The 14,668-nt window shown below is 43.6% G+C and overlaps 1 protein-coding gene across 18 annotated transcripts in view; it reads left to right on the top strand.

Moving 5' to 3' along the window:
* DOCK9 (dedicator of cytokinesis 9) overlaps positions 1-14,668 on the top strand; it is a 365,118-nt gene that overhangs the window by 300,636 nt on the left and 49,814 nt on the right. For all 18 annotated transcript variants that reach the window (XM_040336152.1, XM_040336151.1, XM_040336141.1 and 15 more), the window contains exons 41-43: positions 1,733-1,915; positions 5,601-5,714; positions 11,297-11,512. In XM_040336152.1, the coding sequence (XP_040192086.1) occupies positions 1,733-1,915; positions 5,601-5,714; positions 11,297-11,512 (513 nt within the window). The remainder of the gene's footprint in view (positions 1-1,732; positions 1,916-5,600; positions 5,715-11,296; positions 11,513-14,668) is intronic.

Here is a 14,668-nt window from a genome sequence, read left to right as displayed (position 1 = left end):
GGTCAAGACCTGAAACATGTCAGAGTAGTGGAGGTACTCATTCACTAAGAATGTAGGGCCAAATTCTCAAAAGAGATACGCAGGCGGAACTGCTGTTCAGCCTGCGTATCTCTGTGCCTAACTTTGGAAACGATCCTCAAAAGGATTTTTCCAAAGTTAGGCAGAAGATCTGACATCTGTAAGACACTTACACTGTCAGATCTTAGGATGCAGTACCGCATCCGCCGCTGGGGGCATTTCTCATTGAAATGCCGCTTTGCGTATGCAAATGAGGACTTAAGCAGATCCACAAAGCTTTTAAGCATTGTGGTTTCTGCGTAAGTTCCGATTTGCTTGCGCAAAATTAGGGCTGGTTTTACAATGTGGAAAGTTAGTCCACCATGTAAAACCAGACCTTTTTTTCGATCGCCGCGTTTTTTTAAAAAATTTTAATTTTTTTTCCCAGCGCGTATTTTTTTTTTTTTCCCGACGCAACTTTATTGTCCCGTCGCGATCCACAAAGCCCGGCGTAAATTACGCTCGCGCGCTGCCCGTCGGGAAAAATGACGTCACACGCATGCGCAGTACGTCCGGCGCGGGAGCGCGCTTAATTTAAATGGGAATCGTCCATTTAAACTAGGAACGCCTTGCGACGGACGGAGTTAAGTTGCGCTGCCGCAATTTTCCGGGTAAGTGCTTTGAGAATCGGTACTTAATTTCGGAAAATTGCGGCAGTGTAACTTAACTCCCTAAAGTTACGTTAAGCAAGATTTTTGAGAATTTGGCCCGTAGTTTCAGTACCCCTTCTGCACCAGCTTGGGACATTTTTTTGTCTTTGCCTTCCTTCTCTGTTTGCTTCCTCCCCTACTGCTGTCAAAGTAATCTGCTTGAAAACTGGCTATAAGTGTTATCAGTCTAACCCACAAAAGATTTTGGAAACATATATAGCCAGATTCTCAAAGACTTACAACAGCGTATCGGTAGATACGCCATCGTAAGTCCGAATCCGCGCCGTCGTATCTTTAAGCATATGCTCAAATTGAGATACGCTTTTCTGTTGCTAAGATACGACCGGCGTAAGTCTCCTACGCCGTCGTATCTTAGCTGCATATTTACGCTGGCCGCTAGGGGCATGTACGGTGATTTACTCCAAGATTATGCAAATGAGCAAGATACGCCTATTCACGAATGTACGCACGCCCGTCGCAGTAAGACACGCCGTTTACATAAGGCGTTTTCAGGCGTAAAGATAAACCACCAAAAAGATGGAGCAGCAAATGTTAAGTATGGACGTCGGGACAGCCGTCGAATTTCACGTCGTTTATGTTGTTTGCGTAAGCCGATTCAGAATGGGGCTGGGCGTAGGTTACGTTCACGTCAAAAGCATTGACTATTTGCGACGTGATTTTGAGCATGCGCACTGGGATACGTTCACGGACGGCGCATGCGCCGTTCGTTAGGCGCATCATTTACGCAAGGTCACAATTCATTACCATACAACACTGCCCACTACAGCCTACTTTGAATTACGCGCGCTTACGCCGGCCCATTTACACTACGCCGCAACATAGGACGCAAGTTCTTTGTGAATACTGTACTTGCCTCTCTAACTTACGGCGGCGTAGCGTATATGAGATGCGCTATGCCAGCCTAAAGTTAGGCACAACTACGTGAATCTGGCTAATAGTGGCTAGATGGGTAAATTGTCAGAAGATACCAATTAACACTATTTTATATCTGCTTTGCCTATTAGTTTCCGTCAACATTTTATGAAGGAAGAGCGGATATGTGCGCTGCCTTGTGTTATGAAATCCTCAAGTGTTGTAATTCCAAGCTCAGCTCCATCCGGACAGACTCCTCTCAGCTGCTGTACTTCTTAATGAGAAATAACTTTGACTACACTGGAAAGAAGTCATTTGTCAGAACACATTTACAGGTAATTAGGCTGGGGCCTTTGTGTCTTTCTGTGACCCCATGAGGCAGATGGTGCAGTCATGTTTATGGATTACATTTTCTTTACTCACTGATATTAAGCCAAAGATCGGAATAGGTAACATAACCATTTATGGGAGGTTGTGTGGAATTCCAGAAGCCTGTTCAGAAGAAAATATGCTTACTAGTATTTAAAGGCGTTGTTTTTTCGCCTTCATGCATCCTATGCATGAGGGTGAAAAAACATCTGACGATTACCGGCTCCCCCAGCCCCTGTTTTACTTACCTGAGCCCTGGAAAGTCCCACGTCATGAACGCGCTGAATCTTTGCCCAGGATTCTCGGCTCTTCATTGGATAGATTGATAGCAGCACAGCCATTGGCTGTTAATCAAATAGTATGACGCAGGCATCGGGGGAGCGGGTGCCCAAGACGCCGAATTCAGGACTTGGGAGTGTGCCCGCAAGGTAACCCCTTTTTTGAGAGCGCTTCCCAGAGGGAGTTATCTGAGGCGGGGAGGAGCCGAGGGACCCCAGAAAACGGCATTTGGGGCCACTCTGTGCAAAACGAGCTGCACAGTGGAGGCAAGTATGACATGTTTGTTATTTAAAAAAAAAAAAATACCGACCTTTAGTATCACTTTAAGAAAGAGCTTTGGAAATGTTATCTTCAGGTTGTTTCTTGAGTCATTGTATCAGAACAGGCATGCAGATAATGAAGTCAACTCTGAGGCCCCGTACACACGACCATTTTCCTCGGCAGAATTCAGCTTCCGACCGAGTTTCTGGCTGAATTCTGCCGAGAAACCCGGCCGTGTGTACACTTTCGGCCGAGGAAGCCGACGAGGACCTCGGCGAGGAAATAGAGAACATGTTCTCTATTTCCTCGTTGTTCTATGGGAGCTCTCGTCCCGCCGAGCTCCTCGGCGGCTTCAGGGCTGAACTGGCCGAGGAACTCGATGTGTTTGGCACGTCGAGTTCCTCGGCCGTGTGTACGGGGCCTGAGTCTGTTTCATGTCGGCAACTTCTGTAGTGAAGAAAGTGTGACAATAATAATTGGCAGTGCCAATGTCTGCATTACTTTTCCTACAGGTTCACCCTTATGTCACAGACCTGGTGGAATTAGTTTTGTCTGCCATCAAATTATGAAAAACAAGTGGTAGATTAGAGGTGTTTTGATGATGAACCCACACCCTGAACTACAGGCTTAAGGAAGTATTAGAGGGATTTCCAAGAGAAATGTAAATGTATATTTTTTAAGGACCTCTTTCTCCAGTGTCTTCTGCTTTGCTGATATATTAGTTTGTGAGGCACAAATCGCTGTCTTTATAAAATATAAAGGTAATCCTTCTAGTCCGGATTTCTCTTGAAGAACCTATGTAGTGGGCCTTTAGTATCTGTCAAATAGGACAAATATAGTCTTAGACCCCATACACACTATTAGATTTTCTGCAGGTTTTTGTCTTCAGATTTACCAAAACCATATAATGAGGTTAGACCTTAAGAGTTTCAAATTGTATGCAATCAGGCAGGTCCTTACACTACATGGTTTTGGTAAATCTGATGACAAAAATCTGCAGGAAATCCAATCGTGTATATGGGGCCCAATTTCTCTATAGCATCCTGATGATTTTAGGAAGTTCGCACTGCTGCCTAAATAGGGTGAGGACAGCTTAACTTCTGGCTTAACCCACAACAGTAAAATCAGTCTGTATCTGTTACATAGTTAGTGAGGTTAAAAAAAAGATATCAAGTCCAACCTGTGTGTGTGTGTGTGTTTTTATATTAATAGTGCATTGTATACCCCTGTATGTTATGGTTGTTTAGGTGCCCATCTAATAGTTTTTTTGAAATTATCAATTCTCCCCACTGAAACCACTGCTTGTGGAAGAGAATTCCACATCCTTACCACTCTTACAGTAAAGAACCCTCTACGCAGTTTAAGGTAAACCGATTCTTTTCTAATTTTAGTGAATGGCCGCGTGTCTTATTCCCTTGTGTGGAAACGTTTTCTCCCTATTGTGGGGTCACCAGTACGGTGTTTGTACATTGAAATCGTATCCCCTCTCAAGTGTCTCTTGTCCAGAGAGAATAAGTTCAATGCTTGGAGTCTTTCCTTATATCTGAGATGCTCCAATCCTTTTATTAGCTTTGTTGCCCTTCTCGGGACCCTCTCCAGTTCCAGCACATCCCTCCTGAGATCTGGTGCCAGAACTGGACGGCATACTCTACGTGCACCCGGGCAAGAGTCTTGTAGAGTGGGAGAGTAATTGTTTTATCTCTGGAGTTAATCCCCTTTTTAATGCATGCTAATATTCTGTTGGCCTTGCTTGCAGCAGCCTGGCATTGCATGCCATTGCTGAGCCTGTCATCTACTATGACCCCCCAGGTTCTTTTCCATCCTAGATTCCCCCAGAGGTTCTCCCCTGTGTTATGACGATAAACATTACAGAATCCCCCGTTTCCCTTGTGAGGACTGAGTAGAAGAATAAATTCAATATGTTCTGACCTCCCTTTCTTACTATTTATGTACTTAAAGAATTTTTTTTTTTTTTACTCTCCTCCACTATGTGTTTTTTGTGTTCTATCTTAGTCGCCTTGATTGCACCCTTACATTTCGTGTTGCATTCTTTGTAAAGTTGAAATGCTAATGACCCCTCAGCCTTGTATTTTTTGGCCTTCTCCTTTGCTTTTATATGCATTTGTACGTTGGAGTTAAGCCACCCAGGACTTTTGTTAGCTTTTTTAAATTGATTTCCTTTTGAGTTGCACTGGTCATCTGTAGTAAAGCATGCTTGTTATACTCGCTGTGGAGCCCAAGGGCTTAAGACTGCACATTGTGTGAAAAAAGGCTGTTTGATCCTGTCTTCTCTGTTCCTCCCCTTCTTTTACTGTCCCCAATCCATCTTCTCATAGTACAGAGCATTGGCACTCTGCACATGCTCAGTTTGGTGTTTATTGCTAGAGTTTTTTTTTTGGGAGAGTGCATGTGATCAGCACAGGGCTAATCTGCACTGTACAGGCACAGGGTCAGGGGTCATGCATCCTCATAGGACAGTCAGAAGAGACTTTAACAGCCACTGATACAAGTCATAAGACTGCTATAATATTGCTGATGAGAAAAGGTATTTGGCAGTTTATATTTACTAAAATAATTGCATTTCCATGTACTGTGGGGGACCAGATGTAATGAATTCAGGATCCTAGGTTTAGTAACAATTTAAGGTTAATGAGTGTCATCTTTCAGTAGTAGAATGTTGGTCTAGGTAAGACAGAAGTGAAAATCTGTCCCTGTTGGTGAACCAAGTTATAAAATACTATAATGCCCTTGTAAAATAAGTGTACTTCCATAGTGATCCTGTGATTGGCCCACAATGGGTCACTTTAATTTCCCCTTCCCAGCAACAAATACTTGCTTTCCTTCACTCCACTGCTGCTCCAGTCAGCTGCCAGGAGCAGCAAATGCCACCTTGGGTAACCTACAAGTTTCTATATGCATACTCTGGACTCTCCCCATGTGACAGTGCAGTGCTTTAATATTTTTATTGCAAACCTTTCCCAGCGGGAATCTAATGGAATAAAGTATTCTGCCTCTGGGCAGGAAGGTGTGTGCCAAACGAGGAACTTTCAGGTATGTAGTAGGTGTGTGTTTTGTTATAATTTTCAGCTCTCTTTGGACCATATCTTCTAGGTGATCATATCCGTAAGCCAGCTTATAGCAGATGTGGTTGGAATTGGAGGCACAAGATTCCAGCAGTCTCTCTCCATCATCAACAACTGTGCAAACAGTGACCGGCTCATAAAGGTTGGTATTATCTAATATGCCAAGTGTATATCATATAAACCTAAAGGTAATTTCCCAGTAAATTGTGCTATTCAGACAACACAATTTGTTTTGTTGAACTCTGTTCTTGCAGAATGTTTTGTTGGAAAAAGGTGGACTTGCTCAATATTAGGTGGTGGTTATAAAGTTATGGCTGATTGGTGTATATTCTAATACAGGGGTCTGCAACCTGTAGATCGCCATCTTCCAGTAGATCGCGGCCAGGTGACTGGTAGATCGCAGTCTGGGCTTGCTGACCCACTATTCCAGAGCATCAAACAGAATGCAATGTAAAGGGGCTACTTGTAAGGTTGGAGCTGTAGTAGGGAGCAAGAGCCACATAAGCCGATGCCTCCTCCTGTAGTGCTGGCTCCTGTCCAATGTGGAAGTGATGCCAACTGCACTCCACCTCTTATCCTGGCTAGCGATCTCCAGAGTGGTACTAGCAGCAGAAGAGATCTTCAGGTCAGTGTGAAGCAATACACTGGACATAATAGTATAAAGTTGCTTTCACATTGATGCGCTGTAGTTTACTCACACCGAGGGTGCAGTGTACCTGCAGCTTTTATGTGCTTAGCCATAGACTTCTATTATACCCTGTGGGTTTGGTGCACTTTATGAAAACACACCAAAACTCCTGAAAGCAAGAGTTTTGGTGCATTTTCAGAAAGTGCACCACACCTGCGGGATAGAATGTAAGTCTATGGCAAAGCGCAGCCAATCCAAGAAATTTGCAGATGCACTGTGCTGCACCCGCGGTGAAGATAAACCACAACACATCAATATGAAAGCAGCAGCCTTTTAGGGGGCTCAGAACAGTAAGGATTCATTTACATTTGCAGTTTGGGTGAGGTAAAACCACATAGTTAAGACGTGCTTTTATCACACTGTCATGGTTGATGGGTGTAGCACCTGCCAAGCATAACCCATTCAAGTGAATGAGGCCATTCTGCAAGTGCCCTGCAACATTGAGCAGTACAACAAACAAGGAGCATGTATCCCACACCATGGGACATTGACATCCAGTGCTCAAGCAACGATGTATAAAGCGATCCCGCCACTGGGTCGCTATGTAAACATAAGAAAGTGATCTAATGCTCTCCAATTTGGTACGTTTTATTTCAGCAAAAAAAAGTCAAAAAATCCACTTATAAACATGGCACTTTAAACCAAGTGCAGGCGTGATTGCAAGGGTATTGTTTCAAACCAAGGAGATGGCCACGGGTTGACGTCATACGTAACTCCTCCCCCCATACACGTTACGTCCTATGGGCAGGACTTTCTCAGCAGGTTTAGAGTAATGTAGACAACCACTATCAATGCACTGTCTAATTGGGCGACTATGTGGCAGATGAGGTTTAATATTGATAAATGTAAAGTTATACACTTCGGGGCTAAGAATATGCATGCATCATACATACTAGGGCGAGTACAACTGGGGAATCCATAGTGGAAAAGGATCTGGGGGTTTTGGTAGATCATAAGCTCAATAATGGCATGCAATGCCAAGCTGCGGTTTCCAAAGCAAGCAAAGTCCTTCCTTGTATTGAGAGGTATGGACTCCAGAGAGAGAGATATCATTTTCCCCCTGTTCAAATCATTAGTAGGACCTCATCTGGAATATGCAGTTCAGTTTTGGGCACCAGTTCTCAAAAAGGATATCGGGGAACTGGAGAAAGTGGAGAGAAGGTCAACCGAACTGATAAGAGGCATGGAGGAGCTCAGCTATGAGGAAAGATTAAAGGAACTGAATTTATTTACTCTTGGGAAGAGGAGATTAAGGGGGATTATGATCAACATGTACAAATATATAAGGGGTCCATATAGTGAACTTGGTGGTGTTCACTTTATGGTCAACACAAAGGACATGGGGGCACTCTTTACGTCTAGCGGAAAAGAGATTTCATCTCCAAATGCAGAAAGGTTTCTTCAAAGTAAGGGTTGTGAAAATGTGGAATAGACTCCCTCCAGATGTGGTTCTGGCCAGCTCAGTAGATTACTTTAAGGCCCCTTTCACACTGGGGCGTTTTTTGAGTGTTATTCAAGCAAAGCCTCATCTGCAATCCCAATGTGCTGGTAAAGCACCGCTAAGACCCTAACGTTTTAGGGCGTTTTTGCAGTGCCTCAGTGTGAAAGAGTAAGCCATTTTTACAGCGCTTTCAATTCATTTCAATGGAGAGGGGCGTTTTTGGAGCATTTTTTTCAGTGCCCAAAAGCTGCTCCAAAGATGCTGCTTGCAGGAATCAGTGTGAAAGGGTCCATTGAGATGCATGGAGAGCGTTTGAGCGTTTTAATAGCGCTATTTTTAACGCAAACACGCTGTAAAAACGCTTCAGTGTGAAAGGGGTCTAAGAGAGGCCTGTATGCTTTCCTAAATGTACATAATATAGCTGGGTACTGACATTTATATCTAAAGTTGATCTAGGGAAAATTTGATGGCCCCTCAGGGGATCAGGAAGGAATTTTTTGCCCTGCTGCAGCAAGGTTTTTCGCATTCCTCTGGATCAACTGTGGGTATAGAAATGGGTATATTGGATTGTACGATGTTTTTTATTTTATTTACTTTATGGTTGAACTGGATGGACTCGTCTTTTTTTCAACCTATGTAATCTGCTTGGATATATAGTGAATGCCATAGCAACCGGACGCCAATTAAACCAATCCCTCTGGACAGAACGGCGCAGCCGCACAATGTATCGTGCCTAACATATAGACTGTAAGAGAACCAATACAATCGTAACATGAAATGTTACAAACAAATGATTTAAAATTTAAAAAGGCTTCTATCCATTATGTTCAACCTGACTGAGCTAAAATTATATATGCATTGGGGACATACAAATCCCACTTACCACGATATATAATAACCCCCGTTCTCCATTAAAGGGGCACTTCCCCAAAAAAGGCAAACTTGGGAATCAATAACTAAAATATAAAACAATGTTGTCACACCACAGCCAGTCCCTTAACATATTTAACATAATAGTCACATATAAACATGTAATAAAAATTATTTTAAAAAAAAAACGCTATCTATCTGAAATAAAACGATTAAGATCAAAGTCCACATACAAGTCTGCAGAGGACATAACCTTAAATTCCTATATTTAGAATGACTCTCTGCGACTCCACTGGCGAAAAAAAATACCAAAATTTCTAAGCATTAGGGTTGCAATGATGACATATTCTAAAATGCCTGGACATGCTGTGTGTTTTTTTTTAAGCCCCTTTTTAATATTATTGATGTGTTCACCTACTTGTACATGTAATGCCCTACTTGTCCTCCCAATGTACTGTGGTCCACACTCGCATGCCAACATGTAAACGACACCTACTGTAGCACCGGTGATGAGATCCCCAATTTGATATTTATGTATGTAGCGCTACCCCCGAAGGAGCCGCTGGTTGATTTGGGATCGGCCTACTAAGTTACCCTGGCAGTGTCTAGGGGTGTAACTTGTGAGAATAGCAACAGTGAGTGGAGTCCAGACATCCAATAAAGAGTTTTCAATGCTTTATTGCCCAGGCCAAACACTGCCAACATTAAAACTAATTTAGGAAGGTCAAAGTTGTTGAAGGAAGAAAAAGAGAACCATGCGGTATCAGGCCTGGATATAGAACTGAGCAATACGCTGCTCTGCATCGAACCAATTTTTGTAACACGTCGCCACTCTGCTCGGAGTGGGTGAAGTGCCCCCAGACAGACCCCTATGATAGGCCTGGCAGCCGGAGCGTCACTTTGGATAATACTGGGAGGAACCGGCCTCTCACGCAGACCTGTCTCTAGGGCCCCTGCCACAGGCCAATTTCAATAGAGGACTTGGGTGAATAAGGAAAGAGAATCCTTCCAGTAGACTTTTCTATAAATGGTCCCCGGATGACAGCAAGCATACCAGTCAGTGGTCCGGACACCCGATCCCAGGCTGGGATTCTGTCAATAAGCCTTGGTACCCAGCGGAACGCTGAGATCCCTTCTCTCATCAGGATGAGGCTCGCTGCAAAGTTCAGCTATGGCCAGGTGGGCCGCGCCGGCGGGGTCCATGGATGCGCGTACCCTGAAGGTGGGTACCGCAACTGGGACCCCGCGAAAAGATTCTCAACACATGACCTCTGTCCCAGATATACCCTCCCCCAGCATGCCCTGCGAGGGAAAACATCCTCTAATTGGCTGCTGGGAGAAGATCTGCTCTGTTAGAACACCTCTGGCGCCAGCTGCCGGCCAGGGCTGGCATTGCACTCCCTGACCGCAGACTGACCCAGTGGACATTTCCAGAATGACAGAGGTCCCAAATTTAAACAAACACTGGAAGGGAGAAAAGTAACTCTCCCTTCCCCACGAAATGTAGGCGTAGTGCCCATGCTGAAAGCAAGGGGGCGCTACATGTATAACAGATGAACCAAACTCTTTACATTTCTTAATATTATTTCTAGAACTCTTTCAAGTGAAAATAATGGATTGAATCCTTTTTAAATTTTAAATCATTTGTTTGTAACATTTCATGTTACAGTTGTATTGGTTCTCTTACAGCCTATATGTTAGGCAGGATACATTGTGAGGCTGCGCCGTTCTGTCGAGAGAGATTGGCGTCAGAATGCTTTTGCATTCACTATATAACGGAGCGGGTTGTCTACATTACTCTGAACCCACTGAGGAAGTCGGGCGGAGGAGTTGCGTATGACATCCCCCGTGGCCATCTCCTTGGTTTGAAACAATACCCTTGCCATCACACCTGCACTTGGTTTGAAGTGCTAGATTTGTAAGTGGATTTTTATACAATTTTTGCTGAAAAAAAAACGTATCAATCTGAGAGCATTAGATCTCTTTCTTAGGTTTACATACCGACCCGATTGCGGGATCGTTTTTATACATCGTTGCTTGAGCGCTGGATGTTGATGCCTCATGGTGTTGGGATTCATGCTATGTGACCTGTTCAGGTCAAATCTTTGAATTGAGAAGCTAGGACTATCTGTGGTGGACGGGCTGCATTCATCCTTATCATTGTCTGTGGTTTGTTATCATGAACTGTGCAGGAGGAGGATAATCTCTCATAGTGGGACTGCGTTTGAATCAATATTTTTTTGTACACTTGTAATGAGAAAAACCTGGAAGCCTTGCTGTGTGTGGCTTCAATGCTTTTTGAGTCACAGACTCAGAAGAAGCCTGCAAATCATTCTCGGATGTGTCAGTATACTTGTTCTAGGTTAATGAGACAAAAAATCACTGAAGCATTACTATCCACAAAACGGACAGTAAACTAGCATTCTCAATAGGAGCGTTTACTGGCAGCTTACAACTTTTTCCCATGATGGGTTCCTTTTTAAGTGCAATAACCTATAGCAACCATTCGGACTCTACCTTGTACTGGTCTGTGCCTTCAGATCGAATTTTGATGAGTTAATATGGAAAATAAGCCAGTAATTCACTTTAATAACATTTTATAACTGTTATATCCGTTTTACATAATTTTACCCACTAAATTATTGTATGTTACCACAGAAGAAAAATAAAACCTGCCAAGTAAAGCTGATTATTTTATTTTTATTACATTTTTTTTGTTCTACAGCATACAACGTTCCCTTCTGATGTAAAAGATCTTACGAAAAGAATCCGCACTGTACTAATGGCCACAGCACAGATGAAGGAGCATGAGAATGACCCAGAAATGCTGGTAGACCTTCAATACAGCCTGGCAAAGTCCTATGCCAGCACCCCTGAGCTCAGGAAAACCTGGTTAGACAGCATGGCCAGGATTCATGTCAAACATGGGGATTTATCAGAGGTACAATTAAGAAAATATGTTTACCTTAAAGGATAGTATAAGCGCGTGTGCGCTTGCCTCCAATAGACAACGAATTCTAAATAGTTTTTTTCTTGTGTGTATTTTTCATAGTGCTTGTTCACAGCACAACACACCTTACATATTGTTTTACAGTAAGTTGTGGTACAATATATGTGCACTGCCATTCCTTATTGATTGCACCACAACACACACACACATACATACAGTGCATTGTAGTGCACCACAACACACACATACATACAGTGCATTGTAGTGCACCACAACATGTAAAACTTCATATATCTGCACTTTGCAGTGCCCTTTGTTTTGAACAATTGAGCCGCACTAGTTTGACATGCATTTGAAATGAATGGGTCTGCCTAACACGCATCAGTTTTTATGCACATATGGTGTGAATGAGGCCTTAATCTTTGAAGATGTGTGCAATTGCAGCATCAAAGGCTGCCTTCACACGCACATGAACTTTAATGTCATCCCAGTCTTAGTCCATAGGGTTCAATATTGGTTTGGCCCACCTTTCGCAGCCATAACAGTTTTAACTCTTCTGGGAAGGATGTCCACAAGGTTTAGGTGTGCCTGTGGGAATGTTTGACCATTCTTACAGAAGCGCATTTGTGAGGTCAGGCCCTGATCTGGACGAGAAGGCCTGGCTCGCAGTCTCCACTCTAATTCATCCCAAAGGTGTTCTGTCGGGTTGAGGTCAGGACTCTGTGCAAGCCAGTCAAGTTCCTCCACTCCAAACTTGCTCATTCATGTTTTTTTGGACCTTGCTTTGTGCACTGGTCCAAATTATTTGGTGGAGGGGGGGGGGGGGGGGGATTATGTTGTGGGGTTGTTTTTCAGGGGTGGGCTTGGCTCCTTCGTTCCAGTGAAGGGAACTCTTCGGACGTCAGCGTACCAAGACATTTTGGACAATTTCTTGCTCCCAACTTTAAGGGAACAGTTTGGGGATGGTCCCTTCCTGTTCCAACATGACTGTACACCAGTGCACAAAGCAAGGTCCATAAAGACGTGGAAGAGCGAGTTTGGGGGGGAGGAACTTGGATTGGCCTGCACAGAGTCCTGACCTTAACCCCATTGAACACCTTTGGGATAAATTAGAGCGGAGACTGCAAGACAGGCCTTCTCGTCCACATCAGTGCCTGACCACACAAATGCACTTTTGGAGGAATGTTCAAACATTCCCATAAACACTCCTAAACCTTGTGGACAGCTTTACCAGAAGAGTTAAAGCTATTATAGCTGCGACTCCATATTAACCCTACAGACTAAGACGCCATTAAAGTTCATGTATGTGTAAAGGCAGGTGTCCCAATACTTTTGGTAATATAGTGTATGTCCATATTTGTACACAACACTGTGTGAAGCTGAAAGCAGCTTTGCTGCACATGATAACCATGTTACAGGAAGAGTGCTACATGAAGAGCAGGTTTCACATAGTCACTGTATTTACAAACAGCATTGGCTAAGCATTTCTTTGGGGGGCTAAACACATAAATTTTGCCCATTTACACAGCATGCTGTGTAAGGTAAAGCTAGAAAAGTATCTTTATTAAGTATACCACAAACTGTATAAAGTATTGTACAGTCAGATCAGGCAATTCAGTAAATTGGAATTACTGCTCTGGAACTTTTATTTTTCAACAGTTTTGACTTCTGAAAAAAAAAATATTATTATAGTCAGATTTTTTTCATGATTGGAAGAATTGCACTATAGTCACTGCAAGGCCTCATACACATAGTATTTTTACAGCTGCTTTTACCAGCGTCAGACTTTTTTTTTGCAGTTTGCCACCCGCCCACCGTCGTATGACGGAGGGACGGTTTGGCTCTTGTTCTGGGAGGACGTCCTATGACGGCACCCCAGAACGGCCGCTATTGCGCATCCGTGGCAATCGTGGCCACGCTGTGTTGCTAGAGGACAAGGCGCCACCCCGATCTCTGCATAGAGCTGCGGCCACGGCTCTTTAACCATGTGATCAGGTGTGTCCAATCACACCCGGCCACATGTTATTACAGAAATGCAGAGAAGCTGACACTGACAGAATGTGTGGTGAGGAGTGCCAATCAGCAGCATCTCCTCACAGAGGAGACCTGGACATGTAATCAGGGCACTGATCATCAGTGCCCTGATTACAGGAAAGCCCCATCAGTGCCACCAATCAATGCCCTTAAGTTATGCCAGTCAGTGCCGCCCATCGGTGCCTACCAGTGCCACCTATCAGTACAACATATTAGTGCAGCCTCATCAGCGCACATCGGTGAAGGAGAACATTTATTTATTTATAAAATGTAACTTTTTTTTTCAAAACTTTGGTCATTTTTCTTTATTTTTAGAAAAATCCCAGCAGTGATTAAATACCACCAACAGAAAGCTATATTTTTATCAAGAAAAATATAAAAAAAATAAGTTTGTGTACAGTGTTGCATGACCACGCAATTGTCAAAGTGTGACAGGGCTGAAAGCTAAAAAATGCCTGGGCAGGAAGAGGGTGAAAGTGCCCTGTATTGAGGTGGTTAAAAAAGCCTCTCCGTCTTGGTCTATGGCCTCATGCACATACAGGATTTTAGGAGCGTTAAGCTTTTTTTATTTTTTTGGACATATCAAAATCAATAGTTATTTTGAGAGCCGTTTGAATTGGTCCGACTTTCAGCCCATTGATTTGATCGGAAGTCGCATCGAATTCGGTTGATCCGACTTGTGATGTGACTTGTGCTCTAAAGATCTTGAAGGGGAACCCCACGCCAAAATTGAATACATTTCCAGATCCATACCAGACCCTTATCTGAGCCTGCAGCCTGGCAGGTCAGGATTGAGCCCCTCTCCTTTCTTGACCTGCCGGGCTGCATGCAATGTTCCAGGGGGACAATCAATCACCCGTGCTCCCCCCCCAAGCACCTATCCTATGTTGAGGGCATGCGGCCTGGTATGGTTTTGGGGGGGTGGGGAGCGCATAGATGTAGATATTGTTTGTGTAGTTATATTATTGGAACTCAGAGGTATAATGTAGATAATAGAAACAAAATGTTACCCCAGCTCCACTGCTAATCCACGAAATGTGATCCAGTGCTCTAGCTAGGACGTTCAGGCCCCACAAATACAATACTTGAATCAAAAATGTCTGGCAACTCGGA

The sequence above is a fragment of the Rana temporaria genome, chromosome 2 (genome assembly GCF_905171775.1).
Source record: "Rana temporaria chromosome 2, aRanTem1.1, whole genome shotgun sequence".
NCBI lineage: Eukaryota > Metazoa > Chordata > Amphibia > Anura > Ranidae > Rana > Rana temporaria.
The sequence above is the reverse complement of the archived record's forward strand: the minus strand, read 5'-3'. Positions and strand labels throughout refer to the sequence as shown.